The sequence below is a fragment of the Protopterus annectens genome, chromosome 3.part0 (genome assembly GCF_019279795.1).
Source record: "Protopterus annectens isolate FY-2018-M chromosome 3.part0, PAN1.0, whole genome shotgun sequence".
In the NCBI taxonomy this organism is placed as follows: Eukaryota; Metazoa; Chordata; order Ceratodontiformes; family Protopteridae; genus Protopterus; species Protopterus annectens.
In genome coordinates, this window is record NC_056731.1 from 1984613526 (window position 1) to 1984634877 (window position 21352).

At 38.7% G+C, this 21352-nt stretch overlaps 1 protein-coding gene across 11 annotated transcripts in view; it reads left to right on the top strand.

Annotated features, from left to right (window-relative positions):
- The window catches only part of LOC122797235 (pituitary adenylate cyclase-activating polypeptide type I receptor-like), a 1630218-nt gene extending 1618426 nt beyond the window's left edge, over positions 1 to 11792 (top strand). For 7 of the 11 annotated variants that reach the window (XM_044066074.1, XM_044066073.1, XM_044066075.1 and 4 more), the window contains one exon: positions 9065 to 11792. In XM_044066074.1, coding sequence (XP_043922009.1) covers positions 9065 to 9274 — 210 coding nt within the window. In that variant the 3' untranslated portion in view covers positions 9275 to 11792. The remainder of the gene's footprint in view (positions 1 to 9064) is intronic. The other 4 variants (XM_044066076.1, XM_044066080.1, XM_044066082.1 and 1 more) reach the window with 1 other exon arrangement.
- Positions 11793 to 21352: the final 9560 nt, after the last annotated feature.

Below are 21352 nucleotides of genomic sequence, written 5' to 3' on the forward strand. Positions count from 1 at the left end.
ACTTATGTTGGAACATAGAAAGCAAAGCTGTCCAGGAGAAAATTAAATTTGTCAAATCCACAAATGATTTGGTTTACTCTGTAGCTTAGTATACCCATTATAGGAGGGACCCTTAGATTATACCCCACATAATTAGAGATATTCAGAAAAAAACAATGCAGCTGCTCTGAGATACATAGCATGATCTGAATTATGCAATGTTGACTGACGGGACTTAGGTATTCATAAATGCTAATACAGCATCAACATACTAGGAATAATGCTGCTTTGCATTTGAGAAAACAGCAGGCACTGCGTTACTGGGTAGATTATGCTACAACAGGTCATGTGACCTGGGCCCATCAGCATGTGTGTGACATGCTTGTTACTCTACACATTCGCATGTAGATTGAAGCACCACATGTGTGAATCACAGACACAGCAGGGAGCCCACATAAGGGCAACACAGCAAATTGCCAACTTTGCTATTTCAAAAATTAGAAGGTAATTAGGTATTATGATAGCCAGAAGGGGGGAAGAGCAAGCAGAGAAAAACACAGTAGGATAATGGGAAGAGAAAAATAGCATGGGGTGGGAGAAGGAAGGTAATCTTTTTTGAGGGACAGGTGCCCTCTTAATTTTGTAGAGAATTTTAACAGGGAAGGAAGGCAGGAAAACAATGTGGTTGGAGGGGGAGTTGTAGTCATGACACCAGAAGTAGAGACACAAATGTGCAACACAGACAAAGATTAAACAGGAGTGCTGATCCAAAAGGGAGGACTACAAAGGAGATACACAAATAGGCATAGGGTGGATAAATGGTGATGGAACAGTCAAGACAACATAAAAAAGAGACTGAGTGACACTCAAGAAAGAGAAACACCATGGTGGAGGACAGGGTGGGTTGAGGACAACTTGCAAAACTTTTGCAGTAGAGAATCCAGCCAGAAGCTAGTTACATCTGTGGATGACATTGTAGCGGGTCTCTGCTACTGGTGGCCTGATGATAGGTGATGTGCAGTTATGTGACTCAATCAGGCATATGAGAATATGCTCCATGATGACAATCACGATCTCAAGCCAAATATGCACCTCTGTCTTGATCAACCCAAGCACCTTCCACTGTGACTCAGTAGTCTCTGTCACTCCCTGATGAGCAGTCTATAGCCTTCCACTGCTGAAACAGCACCAGAGTCCACCAGCAAGTCTTGTAGGGTACCTCTAATAGGAACACCTTCATCACTCTACAGAGAGACTTGCCTTGTGATTGTTTGAGGCCCAAATAGTTGTTGTGGAGCCTGATGTGGTGTCAGTGGCTAGTCTGACACTGCATCCTGTTCCATGGCTGATATTACAGATTGAAATAAGGCTGATAACACATTACAGCATTGGTGTGATTCAGAGAAGTCCATTCCATATGACCTCATTAGCATAATCACCACCCTAGAATCCCCTATGTAGCACAATGAACAAGGTGATAGCTGTATTATGAGAGACTGCTCTAAAGAAACAGGTATGTCACTGAAACCTTAGGATATTGCAATATAGCAAATTGCACTGAAATCTTCACCAGACCGGTTTGATAGTAGTTTATGCTACATTGCAGGAACAATTCCTGGGTGTATGGATGAGTCACACAGCTGTCAAGCTATACTGATTGTTTTGTGCTAACACTGCAGTGACCCTGGCAGGAATATGGCAGACTGTATCGTATCTGGGTGGAAGTGGCAATCACAGTTAGGGTGCAGGGAATATTGCAGTGTTGGGACTAGGGGGCAGGGGCAAATCCAAACAGCAAGATCAATAGAAAAGGCAGAGGTTTTGCTGTTCCCTTGATGGGGTGATCCACCATCCATGACTCACTGTCCAAACATTACAGGTTGTAGTCCTCTTGGGGGAATCTACACAGACCATAGAAAACAAGCATAACAAGTGACATATATGCAGGGACTCTGACTACAGTGTGAGAAGAGCGAAGCTATGTTGCATAGTTACATGGCAGTGGATGTGCAACTTCTAGTTCTAAGGCAAAGACTGTGCTTTAGGCACTACAGTAGGGACCTGTGTATGTGGACTACATGCTAACATATAGAACAATACACAACACTGTCACAGCAGTTGTGTCATAGGATCATAGGATTGTAGGAGGTTACTAGGCTATTGGCCCTGAGGCTCTTATAAGCCTAGCCAAGAGTTTAGCCCATATTAGACAAATTGCATTGCACAAAGCAGTACCTCCTAAAGGAATGGTTTGAGCAGTGTGGTAGTGAGTGTTGTCCAATATGGGCAGTTAGTCCTGCATACCCACATTAATCTGTATATGTTCCCACAGGAGTGGTGCAACATATAAATGTTGTTGGTAAACACTGTCACAGGGTTGCAGATGCATTAGTGGGTGACTGGCATAATATTACATGCAAGGAACAGGACACAAGAGATACTCACTGCCAGGTCTGCCACTGAGAATTTTCCCACAACACAAAGTCAGTCCACAAAGACAGAGCAGTTCCTAATAACACTCAGAGATGACACTGACAGGGCGGTCACATTGAGAGGTTGTCTGTATTATAGGTTCATAGGTTCATATGGTCTTAAGTATACACTAGGCTAACAACTGGTGGGGCCGTTATAAGCCTAGTCAAGCATCTCAATTGTATCCTTCAAGTTTATGTGCCTTAGAGATTATTCTAAGGAGTATATGTAATCCAGGACACTAGCTGCCTTTGTCCATTAGAGATATAGGTGCTGCACTCAGAGTGTATTCCTGATTTCCCATCCAATTGTCCAGGTTTATCATGAAAAGGGTTATGGGAGAGCATCTGGTAGTGGAACTGATTAAGAGTGCCCAAGTGTCTTCTGAGAATGCCCCAGGTGAGTAGCGGCACATACACATCATGTAGCATATAGTAGTTCATTCATCTAGTGTATGTAGACTTTACCATGTGCTTTTCTGGTGACCAGGAACAATGCACATCATATCACCAAAGACCTACATCATAGACAATGACTGCACGTGTCTGTAAGGGGTGAATTAATAAGGTGTGTGACATGCCATTTCAAGCCAGTAGTGGGGAGTACCTCTGCATAGTTTGCTTATACAGACTTTGTTACATTTCTGTCACCCAGGGACTTTGGGATATCAACAAACCCATATTTTAACAAGGGAGATATATGTGCATATTGCCTATGTAAATTTCTGGCATGGAGATGTCTGTCTCATGAGTAATTGTAGTAGGGATCAAACATGCACCAGTATTCGCATGATTACATTATCTGTATGCTTCCACAGGTTCCACAAAGACAAAATTAAGCAACATGGGTCTGCTTATTCCAAAGACAGCACATCTATAGAGGTTGACAATGATGGCATTGTGTACATGACACAGTCAGAGGACACAGTAGCTCTGTCAACAACATTAACAGAGAAGGGGACATTTTTCACCCATATCACAGCTGAGGGGACTGTAGAGATCCATGATGGCCCACCTAAATCACCAGTGTTTAATGATGGATATCCTGTCTCTGTGTGTCCCGCACATAGTACACAGGCCACAGAAACACCACCAGCATCCATGAGATGTGCTATGTATTCACATGCCATTGGGGCATTGGGGAGAGGCAAAAAAAGGCCAATTAATGACTTCAAGCATAGGTATCACATGATAATGGTGCTACCCTGGCATCAACCAGAGAATTTGCAGGGTTGTGGTCCAGGCACTGATGGATGCTACATGCACAATGTTGACAGTGCTCACTTTGCTATATGGCCTGCAAGAAAATGTTGATGGCCTCCATATCTACCATCAGTCATTGCAGGGGATAGCAAATCACATGGCATTCATTTCTGCTTCCCTTGGCTGTTTTCCCATGGCAGGCATTTTTAAGGTAGTGGAAGGTTTCAAACAGCAGGTGAGCATAGGCTATGTCCTCTGTCATTTCTACCCTTAGAGTGGACATGGATGACACTCTTCTTACTTCACTGCTGCTTTCATCTTAGTCTGTAGCCACAGACTTGGATGATAGTGTCTGTTTCCACTATTGCCTCCAAACCTGGCCATGGCTGCTCTCATGGAAATTGATGGCACTCTTTTGTTTCCATCCTTCCTTCCATCCATGGCCATGGAAAGTTCTATGGATGTGCATGATATCTGGCCAGATCCATTTTGGGCTTATCATACATGTCACAATCAGTGTTCAGTAGTTCCATAGTGGCCAACTCCTTGGTAAAAGGCATTTGAATGACACATACCTCTGCAGGGACAAGCCTCCTGCCATGCCCACAAAGAATAGAACATGGCCACAACCCACATACAGAGCAGACATACTATGGCCTCTCCTAGTGCACATGTCTATACTCCTGCCTCTTCTGGGATTGCTGGTTCACCTTGTTGGTAGTCCACTCTTGGATTCTCCAAACCTTCACCTGAGGAAAAAAACCCTGTCACTTCAAAAAATATTAGCTTTGTGCAGGCTTATCAAAGGCACCAACAATGACCCTTCAACTTATACTTGGATTAGTTAAGTAATGTCTAATACACATCATGGCTAGTCCGTGCACTGTACTGCATAGCCCAGGTGCCCAAATGCATGCATCACTTTTATGTGTTTGCCCTTTCATGAACCATACTTATGACCCAGATGTCTCCTCTCTACCAATGTCATAACATATTATGCTCATCTCTGCCTCTCTTTGAAGTCCACCAAGGCTATGTACTCCATTTTCTCTTCACCTGCCTCATCCATCCCCTCCTCCACTACTGGAACACTAGTGTCAGCCAGTGCTGTGGTCTTCCATATTGTAACTGTTTAAATAACACCAAGTTGTGCAGCTGGGTACACACCAGAAATAGCTTGTGTAATGGAGAGCACCACCAGAAGTATTCAGGCATCAAAAGCAACACTATGTCAATCCAAGCACACATTTTAAGATATCCCAAGTCTGTAGCAGTGTGGTGTTGTATGCCCTTACTTCCTCTCTCTGAAAGTTGCAGATGGGGTCTTCAACCATGGCTACAAGGCATATGTGGAATGACCTGTTCATATAATAGTAAACAATATTCTGAGCGGTCTGCTTTTTGTTGCAGTGTCACTAGATCATCATGGATTGTATGACTGGTAATATGTGCACATAACAACTAGATTACCAAGTGGAAAGTATCCATGCTTGAAAAGCTGGTATAGGTCACACATGTTAGACATAGGAATCATAGGAATTGGAACATAGACAGATTGCATATAATATCCTGTGGGTTGCACACTTCCTGACAGTTGATTCATAGGTTCATAGCAGGTTACTAGGCTATATTTATCCCTTGTTACCCCACTTGTTGGTGGTTAGGTGAGTGAACTTTGCAGAGTTAAAAGTCTATGGTATTTAGTACTGATGTCCTTTGTCCAGGAGGGACATGGGCACCACCCCAGGAGTGAATTTGTGGTCACCCATCCATTAATCTAGGCTGCATTTCAAGAGGGTGAGGAAGGGGCTCTGTTTCACAAGATTTAAAAGCTTGTTCCAGAGAAGTGGCAGTTTCTGTGAGATGTATCTCTCTCTCCAGCTTGACCTGTTCATGTCAGAGGCTAGGTTAAGATCCCTGAGGTGAGTGACCCTCCTGCACTTTGATTTATGAATGTGTAGCATTTCCTTCAACACTGGGTCAGAGACTACCCTGTAAGCCAGGCAAAAGTCATCCCTTAGCAACCTGAGGGAGAAAGAATACAGTGATAGAGCTTTCAGTCTTTCCACATATGACTTGTTTTGTGTACCTTGTAATTGTCTGATGAGAAACCCCTGTGGTCTGTCCAGTTGTTGCAGGTGTCTGCTTAGGTACATGTAAAAGGGAGCATTGTACTCAATTATTGGTCTGATGAAGGCCGAGTATAATGGAATTATAATATGCTTAATTCTAGATGTGGTGGAGTGGAAACCCTTTTAGTTGATGCAACAGATACCATGTAGACCAAGTACAGGTGCAGTCATTGACATCAGAGAAATGGTATTTTTCATAAAATGCCTGCAAGACAGTAGTTCTCTCTTCTGCTGCCTCACTCTCTGGGAACCACATCTGCATCAAGAATTGTTGCAGGATTCATGAATGTGACAGCCACAAAACTCATAAAGTGTCCCCAGTTGGACAATCAAAGTTCTGCATAGCAAGAATGGTTAATGCTATGCAAAATTATCTCTGCACTGGATCAGGCATTCCATGCATCTCCCCCAATCTCATTTGAGGATGACATGATTCAAGTAGCTCCCACATGATATTTCTGACCACTGAGTAGTGGTAATGTGCGGGCTACTGATGACGGTGATGATATGACAGACATTGATGGACCTTTCTTTGACACTGAGGTTGGCAGCCCATAACACCATGGGCAATAGCATTCAAAGAAGCTACTAACACAGCTTGCTTGGTAACATAAATGAAACTTGCATCATTAGGAAAATATTCGGCTAAAGATCACATGGATCATAAGAGAACTAACGATATACGTCATTAAGCGAACACTTAAACATTGTGAGTACTTAAGAGTGCCGACATTATAAATCAGGCAGGGCTGCACATGTTAAACCTCCTGTAAAGTTACATCTACACACCCAGTCATCATGACTAGAATTAAATGCAGCAAACTCAAAGCAGTACTTTACTTGACCTGTAGTGGTAGCTTAGACAGAAAGAGAGAACCTGTTTCAAGAGGTGTAGCACTTGTAACATACAAAGTGTGAACACGTGTTATGTTCTTCAAGAAATGTCACTGTACAGAAAATCTGATCAGAAAAACTCAGCATGCTATTTTTATGTTTTTGAGTCATACCACCATGTTTATTGTTATTTCCTTACATTGCAACTCTCGTTAGCACACTGATACTCATTTGTATATCATTATGCTGAGATGTGGCAAACCACTAAGTTGTAAGACACACAAAAACATGTGTTTGTGTGTGTGTGTGTGTGTGTGTGTGTGTGTGTGTGTGTGTGTGTGTGTGTGTGTGTGTGTGTGTGTGTGTGTGTGCATGTATACCTACACTATATATGAAGTTTTTTTTATCATATTTGTATATTTAACTTCAAGTCTATGTTTCAGCACTTTATCTTTTTTTTTATTTTTTGTACATTGCAGGGACTGTGGAATTTGTCTCCTACATAGTATATGTTGCTCTATTTGATTGCATTTTTATCATATTTCAACAAATGGCATTCAGTACCCAGGAAAGTTGGTGAGGCCATGGCATTATGTTGCCTGAAATTTTATAATGTCATTGTGCAAACGTTTTTATGGTTGGCAATACGTAAAAATATTAAAGAGTAAAAGTGAATCACTTAGCAACGACTAGTATGTTTTTTCTTTAGGAAATGCTATTAATTCTCAAATACTTTAATAAAGCATGTAGTAGATATCGAAAGTCAAATTTTATAACAAGATATTTTACAATCCCCACAATTTCTTCTACTGTATATCTCTTTGAGGATTTCTGTTCAGTTATCAGGCATTTCATTTATCTCTTGAATTGTATTCTGTTGTGTTGAAATATCCAAGCAAGTTAACTTCAAACCTTGTATTCAATGTTGTAGAAATAGTACCATCACATGGGACCTTATGTTCTCAACTGGCTTTTCATCCCTGGCAGTTCTCTCTTATCACCTGCTCACTGGTGTAGTAGTTGCCAACAGTAGAAACTGACTATTTTTATGGAAATAAGTAGTTACCCATGTATGCTGACATAGTCTGATACGTAAAAAAAAAAAACGTCTAAAAGCTTAGTTTATCTTTTCTAATGTGTAAAAAAATATGGTTTCTTGTTTTACAATGTATTTTGTTTTTCATTCAACAAAAATGTTAAAGCAAGCTGTATTATATTTATTGCAGTTTAGCAAAATTCAGAGATATGCAATATTACAAATTTAGTTCCAGTTCATTAAATTAGTTAGCTTTATATCCAACAATATTGGTTTGACTGCAGCATGTTTTTCTACATTACATTTTCATTCTGTGTAAGTTACTCCATGTTCATTCCCAGATGTATGTTATGTAGATTTCTGTTAAATGTGAAAGTAAAGTGTTTGATGACCATAACCAAATCATTAGTTACTAATTGTTTTTATTTATATATTTGTAAAATGGTAAATGAACTACACCTGAATTTATAAATTCATAATGCTCACGGAGAATTATTTCACAAGAATATGATAAAGCTGTATTACTCTTAAAAGTAGTTATGAGATACTCAGAACAATAAAATGGAGTTGAGATAAAATTAAAATTCTGTCCACGTCAATATCAAAGTTATCTCATTGTTTCAGCAATTTCACTGAATAGCAGATGCCTTTGCTTCATTAGATTTACTATCAAGCTACCATTTTTTTACAGGATATGTTTTTCATTAACTTAGATTATGGCGGACAATATAAGATGCCACTTCCTGTTTCCTTTCCCAGTAGCATTCTTGAACAGAACTAAAGCATTTTTGTATTCACATAATATAAATTGACCTGTGCTTACAGTCTAGCTGAATGTATTTAGCCAAGTTGTAAAATATTTGTATGCAGCATTGCCATCTATTCATTTCAAACAAGATAGTGTGTAACTATAATATATATATATATATATCTATATATATATATATATATATATATATATATATATATATATATATATATATTTGTAAGCTTTATTCACATTTCTTCATTCATCACTTACTTATTTTATAAATATCCTTGTCCTTACCTTGCAAAGAATGCGATATAACTAAAACATCCTAAACATTACTTTGATACATGACAAATCCTTGTCAGAGCTTGGTGATTCCCTTCAAATTTATTTAGAAATCCATAAATGTCTTGGCTTAAAAAAAAAAATAAATAAAAATAAAAAGATTATGATACCTTGGCCAATGACATCTCATGTAAGTAAGAGTACGCGTACTAGTATCCAGTCATTTATTTAAATATTTTAATACAACTCTTGTTTTCAATACTGTTGGCAGCTATCTCTCAAGTTCATTTGTCGTGGATCACATATCACTATTTTTGTATATTATTTCAGCAACTATCTTTACAGTTGAGTACATAAAAATGACTTCTTAAAGTTTCTCCCTAAAGGTACAGTCAGAAATAAAGAGGAAATGGCGGAGCTGGAAAGTCAACCGGTACTTTGCTGTGGATTTCAAACACCGCCATCCATCACTTGCGAGCAGCGGAGTGAACGGGGGGACGCAATTATCCATTCTGAGCAAGAGCAGCTCTCAGATTCGGATGTCGAGCATAAATGCGGAGAACCTGGCAACATGAACTGCTGAGTCACATCTCCGTTTCTTATATCCATTGTTCATCCCTCAATGAAATGCATTTGAAAGCACATGACACTGAACTTACAGTGTTCTAGATCTAGGGACAACGACTGAGTCATACTGTAAATATATTACATGGGAGCAGATGCATTTCATTTAGCAAACCGACATCAGCATCAGTTCACTTTCTGACATTCCATTTGTCTAGCTGCATGTCACGTTACTGATAAATGCAGCAGCATTTTAAATCAATTTTCATGTAACTGAACCTAACAACATTTTCATGTGATGCTCATTGTAGCCTGCATAAATGGATATAATGATTGGAGTTGTAAAAATGGAATGCTTATGCAGTATTTCTTCAGTGAATCATTTTCTAATGGGTTGGTTATGCTAGAGCTCTTAGTGGTGTCATCTGTTGTCATGTGAAAGCCAGAAGAAATATATGGTGTAAGCAGGTGAATACAGAGAGAGGGAGAGAGAGAGAGAGAGAAAGGGAGAGAGAGAGAGAGAGAGAGAGATCTATAGGCCAAGTTATATTCTTAGAAAAAGTTGCATAAATGAGAATTTAAACATAAATTGAGATCCATGTTTCCATCATGACAAGTCTAATTAAAACAAATATCGCATTACTTATTGTGAAAAAGTGCATTTTTGCATCCAGTTATGAACACAGTTAAATATGTATGCAACCATACATATCTGTTAGCCATGTGAGGAAAAGTATTTGCTGTTTTAGTAACTGAATGAGGGATATGGATGATTTTAAATCATGACCAATTCATCTGACATTTTAATCATCAACATATTCATTACCTTCACACTGAGCATCAGCATCTGAATTTTCTGGAATCTCAGAAAGATCTTACCTTATAAGCTAAGAAGTAGACTATACAGGAAAAAGTGAATCATGAGGATTTTTTGATAATACTGTCCTTAAAAGGTATGTATTTGTAAACAATGGGCTCTCTGGAAATAATAGTTTCCATGCTGAGATCCACTTTTAGTGGTGTTATGTTTGTAATGAGTGGTTATCTTTTCTTGAAAACACTTGCTTTTTGTAAAATATAGATGTTCAAGGTAATGATCCAAGAAAATAGACTGTCAGCAGTGTGATCTGTATTACATAAATTTTAGATATCAATGAATGGAAAGTGAATAAATACGTTAAAAAAACATTGCTTTTAAAGAAGTGTTAAACAGTCACACTCTTCAAGAAAAGAAAAGGTGAGTAACCTTTAAGGTTTGTATATTAGAATCATTTTTGTAGGCATTTGTTTTACTGTGTTTCGTCAGTTCTCCTTTGTTTTCAGAGTTAAAGTGACAATTATCTTTTTCTAAACCTGTTATTATGTCTGGACTGATATTCTTCTCAAAACTATTTAAATACACACAGAAGGAAAGATTTTTTTTTTCAGCAAAGCCATCGAAAAACATTATCAACAATCATTAAATAATTGGAGAAGACAGTACTTGAATCCCTGTCAAATACTGGGTAAGACAACATTCTCAAAAGTCAAAGACTTCCCTTGCTTTATGTTACAGAGAAACCAGTTTTCATGTACTGTCAGACACATAAGAATTATACTGGAGTAAATAGATGAAGAATATACATTATAACTTTTGTAAATACTGATGCGGTATTACTTATTGCGTGTTTTGAAATGCGTCACTGAGTTATGTCTTACATGTCATGTAACTATATTGTGTTCTATATGTGTTATAGGCATTTAAGAGTTATAATTTTAATCCTGAGACTTTTTTTGTTTCCATGATTGTAATTTAATGATGATACCATAGCTGTTGTTCACTGATTGTAAAATGAAACATTACCTAACAGTAGATATGTTTGATTTGGTGACATTTACAATCTAGATTTGCAGCTGCAATGATTAAACAATTCTTTGTTTTGGGGGACTTGCATCTATGTAATCTTTTATAATGTACAGATTTGTGTCACTTAAAATTATTTCTTTTGGTTCGACATTCAAATGCATATAACTGAACAGCTAACAAAATACATTTTTAAATCTAGAGTCCCCCTTATAATGACCTATGCTGAGTAGAATAAAATTAGCTAACATAATTAAACTAAATCATGTCACAGGGCTTATATGTCACACCTCAGCATCTCTCTCAACAGCCATGTCTAGTTAATTTTAACAGTTATTTAAAATACATCTGCTGGGATAGTATGACCTTTTTGATGTAATCAGTTTCAATGTATTCACATTGCACATAAATCATTTTCTGAAGTTGTTGTCTTCAAATCTTGATATCATAGGCATTCATACCCATGAGTGCCAAGGAAAGAAGATGTAATGTATTATTATAAACTGGATTTCATAGTTTCATGTTTGTGTTTGAGATGTTGAAAACCACTGTGAGTATTGTGTTCATTGAGAAACAGCATTTTTTTTAATAAAATATGCTCATAAACTGAACTATTTGTTATATACCATATAGAAATTATGATGTGAAGTTTTTCAATGTAATACTGTTTCTATTAAAATTGTTGGATATATCATCTTGCAATATTGAATTCATACTTGTGATGTTGACATGTTATATCAAGTAGAACATTCACACAGAATAGTTTATGTATTTTGTCTAGAATTTTAAACATTACAAATAATTTCAGAAGTGAAAACAAAGACTGTGCAATTGGTTTATGCTCACTTCTGCAGTATGTAACACAAAATGATTTGCACTAAACAAATACAGTTAGTGATATCTATTTCTATTCATTCACAGTCCAATAAGCCCAACCGGGAGTGTATTATTGTGGAAATAATGTACACCCAGGGGTGCCTCTACACCCCTGGAAGAGACCACCGCAAAGGGTATTATTATGCTTATAGAATGGTTTATCTGTTAAATTGTTTTGTATGTCTGTTTTGTGTGTGTGTGTGTGTGTGTGTGTGTGTGTGTGTGTGTGTGTGTGTGTGTGTGTGTGTGTGTGTGTGTGTGTGTGCATGTCTCTGTGTTTTTTTTTTGTTTTCAGTTAGGTTATTTTTCGCTAAAGTGCATTTTTGAAAAAATGCACTTTCAGAAAAGAGTGGTTGTGAGATTAGTTTTTGTAGCAACGTAATTTCATTTATTGAAATGAGACCTATATATATATATATATATATATATATATATATATATATTTCAGAGTCTAAACAAGAAACTCCACTCCCTAAAAGCTCTCTTCACCTTAGAGAATGCCGACATCTGTGCAGTCACTGAGACATGGTTTAAAGGCATGGAGAGCACACCAACGGTGCAAGGTTATAATGCCTTCCAAACATTTAGACCAGCTACTACACAGAGAGGGACCAAAGGTGGACATGTCTCTGTTTACATCAGATATAAATATACTTCAAATCTGGTCAAACAGGACAATGCACTTGAGCTGCTCCATGTTCAAATCACCATAGTCAGAATCCAATATCACTTCCTTGTCAGCTATAGGTCCCCCTCAATGACCCAGGAAACCCATACCATGTATTTAAACTTAACAGAAACACTAACCATCCAACTCAATATTATATTCATGGGTGACTTTAATTACCCCACTATTAACTGGGATTCCTATACGACACCAAATGTACAGGCACACAGATTCTCGGGTTTTGTAAACACAAACTCCCTTGACCAGATAGTCAATACACCAACCAAGAGTGCAGCCATACTGGCTCTGGTCCTCACTAATATGGGAGAGTGCTGCACACCCCCTACTGTAATGTCTTCTCTGGTAAGGTCAGACCACAAAATTGTCTCCTTTGAAGTAAAAATAAAACCTGGACCCCCAGCTATACCTGGCTTATTCAGGAACTACTCTAAGGTAACCTCCTGCAATTAAGTGATAACCTGGCACAATTTCAAGCCCCATAAACCCTGAGAACACTGCTGCCTCTGCAGAACTTTTCACAGAAATCCTGTACAAGCATGTTAATAGCTGCATAGAGGCAGGCAGCTGTACCCATCAGGAAGAAGTACAGAACTAACTAAAAAAAAAATGAGCCACCCTGGTGGAATCACAAAATCAAGAGGCTGTATAACAGAAGGAAGAAAATCATGGCAAAAATTAGGAGGTGCAGCACCCAGCAGAATAAAGACACTCTCATCAAACTAAACAAACATCTCAGATGACAAATAAAGTCTACCAAATCCAAATTTGAGGTGAATTTGGCCACGCAGGCCAAGGACAACCACAAGGCATTCTTTAGCTATGTCTGCAATCTCAAAGGCAATGCACAATTGTTTGCAGAGCTCATTGTAAATGGAGCCACCTATAGTGAGCCAAAAGATATAGCAAACCTACTGGCCAATAAATTCAGCTCCAACTTTACCTCTCTCTCCCCCTCAACTTTCCCTCAGGAAATGCAATCTAATATAACTCCCCCTGCTATTACCAGGATCCTTAATGCTCTCTCTAAGGACAAAAAACACTGCATCAATGGGCCCACCAATATCCCAGGATGCCTTCTAAATAGCATGAAGCATGATCTATCGAGGCCTCTGGAATTGCTGTTTAAATATAGACTCCAAACAGAACAGGCTTCATACTGCATGAATGGAGAACAGCAACAGTCATCCCTCTGCACAAAGATGGGCCTTCTACAGACCCTGGAAACTACAGACCCATAAGTCTCACTAGGTATATATGTAAAGCCATGGAAAGAATTATCATGGAAATGATCAATAGTGGTATAGTAAACCTCCAGACACTGGACCCAACCCATTTTGGTTTCATCAAGGGCAGATCATGCCTACTCAACCGGGTAGACTTCTTTGAGAAGGTCACCAAAGGAATGGATGAGGGCAAAATGGTTCACACTGCCTACCTTGACTGGGCCAAGGCATTTGACACAATTCCTCACTCAGTAATCATTGACAAACTGAAAAGGTTAGGTACAAATTCATATGTCACCCAGTGGATAGTCAGCTGGCTCATAGACAGGATCCAGGATGTTAGAACTGGGCTGTTCACCTCTAGAAAGAGGTCAGTCACAAGTGGAGTCCCTCAGGGATCAGTCCTTGGACTGCTCCTTTTTGGCATTTACTTCTCTGAAGTCAAGGCCAATGTCAGGTTTTGAATCCCACACTGACCCAAATGTTCTCCAGGAGGGGCTGACACAGACAAACAACTGGTGTCAGAGCCATGGACTAAAACTAAATGCCAAGAAATGCATAATTGTATCCTTTAGGAAGTCATCCACCACTGGTAACTATCATATTGACAACACAACCCTTAGTGTTGACCCAGTAGTCAGGGACTTAGGGACACATATAGATAGTAATCTAGCCTTTGACCATCATGTGTCTACAGTAGTGAGGAAATTGTTCTATGTTGTGCAACTTATAAACAAAGCTATGGCATCTAAGTCCAAGGAAGTCTTTGTTCTACTGTATTCAGCATTCATCAGACCTATGATTGAGTACAATCCCCCTTTTAGTATGTAACTAATCAGGCATATCCAACAATTGGAACATCCACAGAGGTTCCTCACTAAAAGAATGCAGGGCTTAAGTAAAATGTCCTATACAGACTGCCTCATGGCTCTATCCCTGTATTCTGTCTCCTACAGGCTTTTGATGGGAGAGCTATGCCTGACATACGGGGTATTGTCAGACCCCACTCTGATGGACCTCATGCACAGAATCGGAATTAGCCATTCTAAAGACTTAAACTTTGTGATATAAACAGAACCTGCTGGAGAGACAGGTATGTATCCCAGAGATTACACTGTCTCTGGAACAGGCTTCCCATCTATGTGAAGCAGAGTTCCTCCCTAACCTAATTCTATTGCAACCTGGACAATTGGATGGGGGGCAGGAAATCCATCCCTGGTTTGGAACCTATGTCTCTAATGGACACAGGCAACTTGTAAATGGTTCATCTCCCAGGCCCTAGCTTGCAACCGTTTCATCCCCTAAGACCCTGCTTACCCTTATCAATGGTATCAGAACTTGTCAGAGATTTGGGATGCACGGCTAGTCTTAAAAAGGCCCTTGTGGTCATTAGCCTAGCAAACACCTATGACCCGATAAACCTATATATGTATATATATGGGTCTATCTTAGTACATCGACATTTCACAATACCGAAAACGGATTCACCGACACCATAATATCGAAAGTCACGTTACCGACGCCAGAAGATCGACAAGGCAGAAGACCGACGGAGGAAGACACCGACGCTGAGAAGCTGCGATGGGGAAAGGATATGTAAGTCTGCGGTAGTGACGGACGATAGGGTGCGAGTAAGGTAAGTGTGCGATGCTGGTGTTTAGTAGGGGTAGGGGTGGGATAAGTGAGTTAGGGTTAGGCGGTTTAGGTGAGTGTCGAGTAAGGTAAGTGTGCGATGTTGGTGTTTTGTAGGGGTAGGGGTGGGATAAAGGAGTTAGGGTTAGGCGGGTTAGGTGAGTGTCGAGTAAGGTAAGTGTCGATGTTGGTGTTTTGTAGGGTAGGGGTGGGTTAAGTGAGTTAGGTTAGGCGGGTTAGGTGAGTGTGCGATAGTGACGGACCTTAGGGTAAGGGTTTGGGTCAGGTTTGTGGATAGTTGTGTATGTATGGGTTAGTGTTTGTTTGTAAGGATTTTAGTGTGCTTGTGTTGTGTGTGTGAGTGTTGGATAGGGATGTGTTTTGTTTGTTGGTATGTTGTGTCGGGTGTATGCGATGTCGTGTTTGTGAACTGTCGATCTTCTGGCCGGTTAAATGACTTTCGATGTTTTGGTGTCGGTTAATTAGTTTCGGTATTGTGAAATGTCGATGTACTAAGATAGATCCATATATATATATATGTGTGTATGTATGATATATATATATATATATATAAATATATATATATATATATATATATATATATATATATATATATATATAGATATATATATATTTATAGAGAGAGAGAGAGAGGATATATATATATATATATATATATATATATATATATAGATATATATATATAGATATAGATATATAGTTACACTTCAAAACATCTAAAACTCATAACATCTAAATTTAAAACATTGAGACACATATAAAACCCAAAACATCTAAAACTCAAAACATTGAATTTCATAGCATCGAAAATATATAACATGGAAGAGTGTATCATGAAACGTGTAAATGTCATAGTTTAATCTGTTATTTTTGTGGTATCAGTATGAGATGTAGTTTTTATTTATATAGTTTTGATTTATATAGTGTAGGAATTTTTACATAATATTTATATAGTGTTTATTTTGTCACTCTGTATGTGTTTTTTAAGCCATACAGGCAAGTGATATAGATATTATGTGTACATTCTTTATGGTGATCGCAATACAGTGGGGTTAGGAAATTAACTTTTTTCCCACTGTAGTGCAATCTTGGAGTTGGTATATTTAATTTACTGGGGGGGGGTGCAGGGGGACTTGCCCCACTGCAGAAATGTACTAAAAAGTGTGTTTGTTAGTTTGGTGATGTTATAGGTGGAGGGGATATTATTTTCATGTGATTTGTAGTGTTCGATGTTGTGATGCAAAGTTTCGATGTTATGAGATTCGATGTTATGGGTTTTAGATGTTCTGGGTTATAGATATTGTGGTCTCGATGTTTTGAATTTAGATGTTATAAGTTTTAGATGTTTTGAAGTGTAACTATATATATATATATATATATATATATATATATATATATATATATATATAAATATATATATATATTTTTATGGGAATAGTTACTTTACCTAATGTTTCATACCTGATGTAGTATATGTAATTGTTGGTGGAGGAAGTATTTTACATCCAAAATATAATTTTTTATTTATTTATTTTATTATTTTACATTTGTTAACCGGGCTAGTCTAGCTGGATACATATCCTTTTTCAGTAGAGGCCCGAGGAGAAAAGCTCCAACATAATGGTTAATACAAGTTGAAAATATAAGTTATAAAAAGAGGGTACATGTTACATTTACAAGATGAGAAAAAAATTTCATAGATGTTAAATAAGACAAAGGAACAAACAGCAGGTTATACACAGCAGTGATTTCTTATATACTAATAGTATATAGACTAGTTCAAGAATCACCCGTTTACAATTAGGGTTGAGAGATTTTAAAGATCTGCATAGGGAAACATGGACTAAGGAGATATGGGACTAGAAGGGTTTGAGATATATAGTTAGTCAGGTTCACGACATGGGCATAGCCATTGTGTCTTGAGATATTCTTTCAGGTTGTTTTTGAACTGATTGTGCGAGGTTGTAATTCTAAGGTAGTTTGGCAGGGAGTTCCACGGCTTGCCAATGGAGTTGGCAAAGAGGGCATCACCACCCGAGTTCTTAGCTTTAATGGTTAGGATCTGGGTGCTGTTGGATGATCGAAGACTATTAAGGTTAGTGTATGGGGTCAGAATGCTACACAGTGAGGGAGTTCTATCTGGTTGGTTGATTATTTTACAAGCTTCAGTGAGTTGGTTAAGTTTGAGAAGGTTGGGCAGTTCCAACCAGCCAAGTTTCCTCAGGTTAAGACAATGGTGGGTGCAATATGGGGAACCTGTTATAAATCTAGCAATGTGGTTGTAGGCAAGAGAGAGCATGTTAAGTTCACGTTTATTGAGGAAAGAAAGGACTGGGGATGCATAGAGGAGGGTGGAGAGGAGATGTGTGCGGGCAATAGTTAATTTGGCAGTAGGAGTTAGATAGTTTTTTATTCTGTACATGGATCCAAGTTTTTTGTTAACAGATTTTACGGTTTGGGTAATGTGTATGTCAAATTTGAGCTTATGATCAATAGTTACACCTAGTAATTTGGTACTGGTGACAGGGGTTATGATAGTCCCATTGTTGGATTTAACATGGAAGGTTGTATTGTTATTATTTGGGAGTTCTTTTCCTAGGGTTGAGAAGACATTGGGGAAAAATAGTAGTAATTTGGTTTTAGTTGGATTGAGTAGGAGTTTCAGGTTGGTGAACCATTTTTCTACTAGAGAAAAACAGAGTTGAGTGGTGGTTTGGAGATTCAAGAGGGAGACATCTGAGCAGATCAAGGTGGAGTCGTCGGCATATTGGATGCAGGTGGATTTAGGGATGACTGAGTGAAGGTCATTTGTGAAGATGGAAAACAGAAGTGGACCCAATATTGAGCCCTGAGGAATGCCTATGGTATTGGGGAGCAGGCCTTATAGTCTGTTTTGCCACCGGACAGCTTGTTGCCTACCAGTGAGGTAAGCCTTGAACCAGGTTAGTGCTGGGGTGTCCAGATGTAGGGTTGCAAGGGTGTTAAGAAGGAGCTGGTGATTGACCATATCGAATGCTTTTGATAGGTCAAGAAAGAGGGCGGAGGATATTAGTTTGTTATTACGATTGTTATTAATGGAGTCTACAAAGGAAAGGAGGGCAGTGGTTGTACTGTGGTGGGGGCGAAAGCCGTGCTGGGAGTTGGACAAGAGATGATTACAGGTTAGGTAGTGAAGAAGTTGTTTGTGGATGCATCTTTCCATAATTTTCGCTACTGGGGACAATATAGCTATTGGTCTATAGTTTGATATTTCCGTGGAGGTACCTCCTTTGTGAAGCGGAATGATGTAAGAAATCTTCCAAATAGAGGGGATGCTGGCTTCAGTTATGGTTCTATTGATAAGGATTGATATAGGGTAAGCGATTACATCAGACGCAATTTGTAAGAATTCCGCTGGGAGGTGATCAGCCGCTAGGGTGGTTGGTTTGAACATTTTTAAGAGGGTACGTATGTAAGAGGAAGAGACTGGCTTTAATGCGAAAGGGGTAGGGGCATCATCATGGGGTTTTGTGGCAGATGGGGGAGAGGAGGTTAGTTGACTGGCTAGAGTTTGGATTGTCTTGGTGAAGAAGGAGTTAAAGGTATTGGCTACTTCTTCCTGCCCTTTCTCAATAAGTTTCTCGGGGGTTGGGGTAGTAGTTTTACCTGGGTGCAGGAGGTTGTTAAAACCTGCCCAGAATTTTTTTGGGTTGTTCTGGTGTTTATGCTGGAGGTGGCAGAAGTATTGTTTTTTGTCTTGGGTAATGGCTGTTTTAGTAGTGTTTCTTAGCTGTTGAAATTTAGTACGATCTTGGGGGGGGTTTGTTGCTCTCCATTTATCCCAGGCTTGGTCACGGAGTTTAATTTTGGTTTTAGTTTCTCTAGTTAGCCAAGGTGCTATACGTACTTTGGATCTAATTTGTCTATGTGGGGCATGTGAGTCAAGTATCTTAAGGAATGTGTCGTTGAAGTGGGACACACTCTCCTGGAGGGGTAGAGTTTTTAATATGGTCCAGTTGCAGGATTTTAGGTCAGCAAGAAATAGTTGTGGGATAAATTTCTTTTGTTTCTGATTAGTCTATATAAGGGGGGGTTGGAAGTTGGGCATTTATGTTTAATAATATAAGTTATTAGGTGGTCACTGAGGTCACTAGGAAGGGTGCCTGTGGTATAGTTGTTTGAGTCTCTATTGGTAAGGATCCAGTCAATGGTACTTTCTTTTTGGAGAGTATTGCCTATTCTGGTTGGGGATAGGATATGTTGGGAAAAACCATATAGGTTAATGGGTTGTGGGGTAGTATGGGTAGAACAGAGAGACCAGTCAATATTAACGTCCCCAAGTACTATGGTTTCTTGTGGGTAGCTGGTGGCTAACCAGCACAGGGTTTGCTCCAGGTTTTCTGTATTCTTCCCTGGTGGGATATAGGTAACAATGAGGTTGATGCATTTTTGAGTGTTTAGGCATATTTTTAGGGCTATAAGTTCTAAGTTAGAGATTATAGGGGGTTGTAATGGATTCCTAAGGATATTCAGGGTATTTCTAAACATAACAGCTATTCCTCCCCCTTTTTTCTTTTCACGATCAGCCCTGAAGATATTATACCCGGGTGGGAGGATCTCTTGATCTTTAGTGGTGGGTTTTAGCCATGTTTCAGTTAGACACATAATGTCAGGGGAGTGAGTAGCTATCATGGCATGTAGGTTGTGAATTTTGTTGTTAATGCTTCTTAGGTTCAGATGTAGTATTAGAAGGGAGTCGGTAGGTTTTCGGATTAATTTAGAGGGGTTAGAGTCTGGCACAGTGGTGGGACCTGGGTTAGGATGGATAAGTTATCTAGTTATTTAATTTCTACACACACTGTCCACATAAACGCGCGCACACACAGATACACATTCAGAAAGATAGATGGACAGACAGACAAACTGATACACACACATATACATTGACAGAAACACACAGACACACACACATACACATTTTTTTATTTTTTTTACTTTATCATTTTAATTTAATGATTGCTAAATAATAAGGTATTGTTTTAGCAATTTTAAAACATGGTAGGCATTTTATTTATAACTGTCCAAGCTTCATAGTAGCTTAATATGTTGCTGTGAAGCAATGGACTTGTTTTTCAGCAGGTACTACCTGTACACTAACACCCTTCTAAAGAATGTTTGTTCTCCAGTCAGAGTATAGAAGTAGAGGTCGCCCATTCTGGGATAATTATTAAAAATGTCAGATATGTTGTCCCATCTGCTTTGTTTTTTTCCTTGATCATGTTTCATTTTGTCATTAAAACATATATAGCGAACTTAGTGCTTTAGGGTGGCATTCATGTTCTGACATATGCAGATTACAAAAACTTCAAAATAGAAGATATTTATTAAGTTTTTCTGCAACTCATTTGTTGTTACTGCTTTTCCTTGACTCCTTGAATGACATTTTTTTTCATATCCATGTGTTTTCATTGGTCACAGCTAGTATAAAAGCTGAATATCAAAGAAGTTCATATTTCTCCTTGGCTTTCTTCTATAAAAAAATACATATTAGAATTATGTGAGTTAAAAGAAGTCAGCCATTGTCAAATGTTATTTTAGGAAAAATTATAAATTCTTTCCCATTCTTGTATTTCTAAGAGTATACAGCACATTACTTCAATCTGGGGGATTCAATAATCCCTGCGTGGTAGCAGCAAGTTTTAGATTCAGTAAGCACTGTGTAGAGATTTGTACCACAGCTCAAACAAGGTAAACTCTGTGGCTTACTAGTTACAGCATAAGCAGCTGAGTTGCATGCTAATCAACCAGTCCAATACTTTGAGCTATTCACCAAGC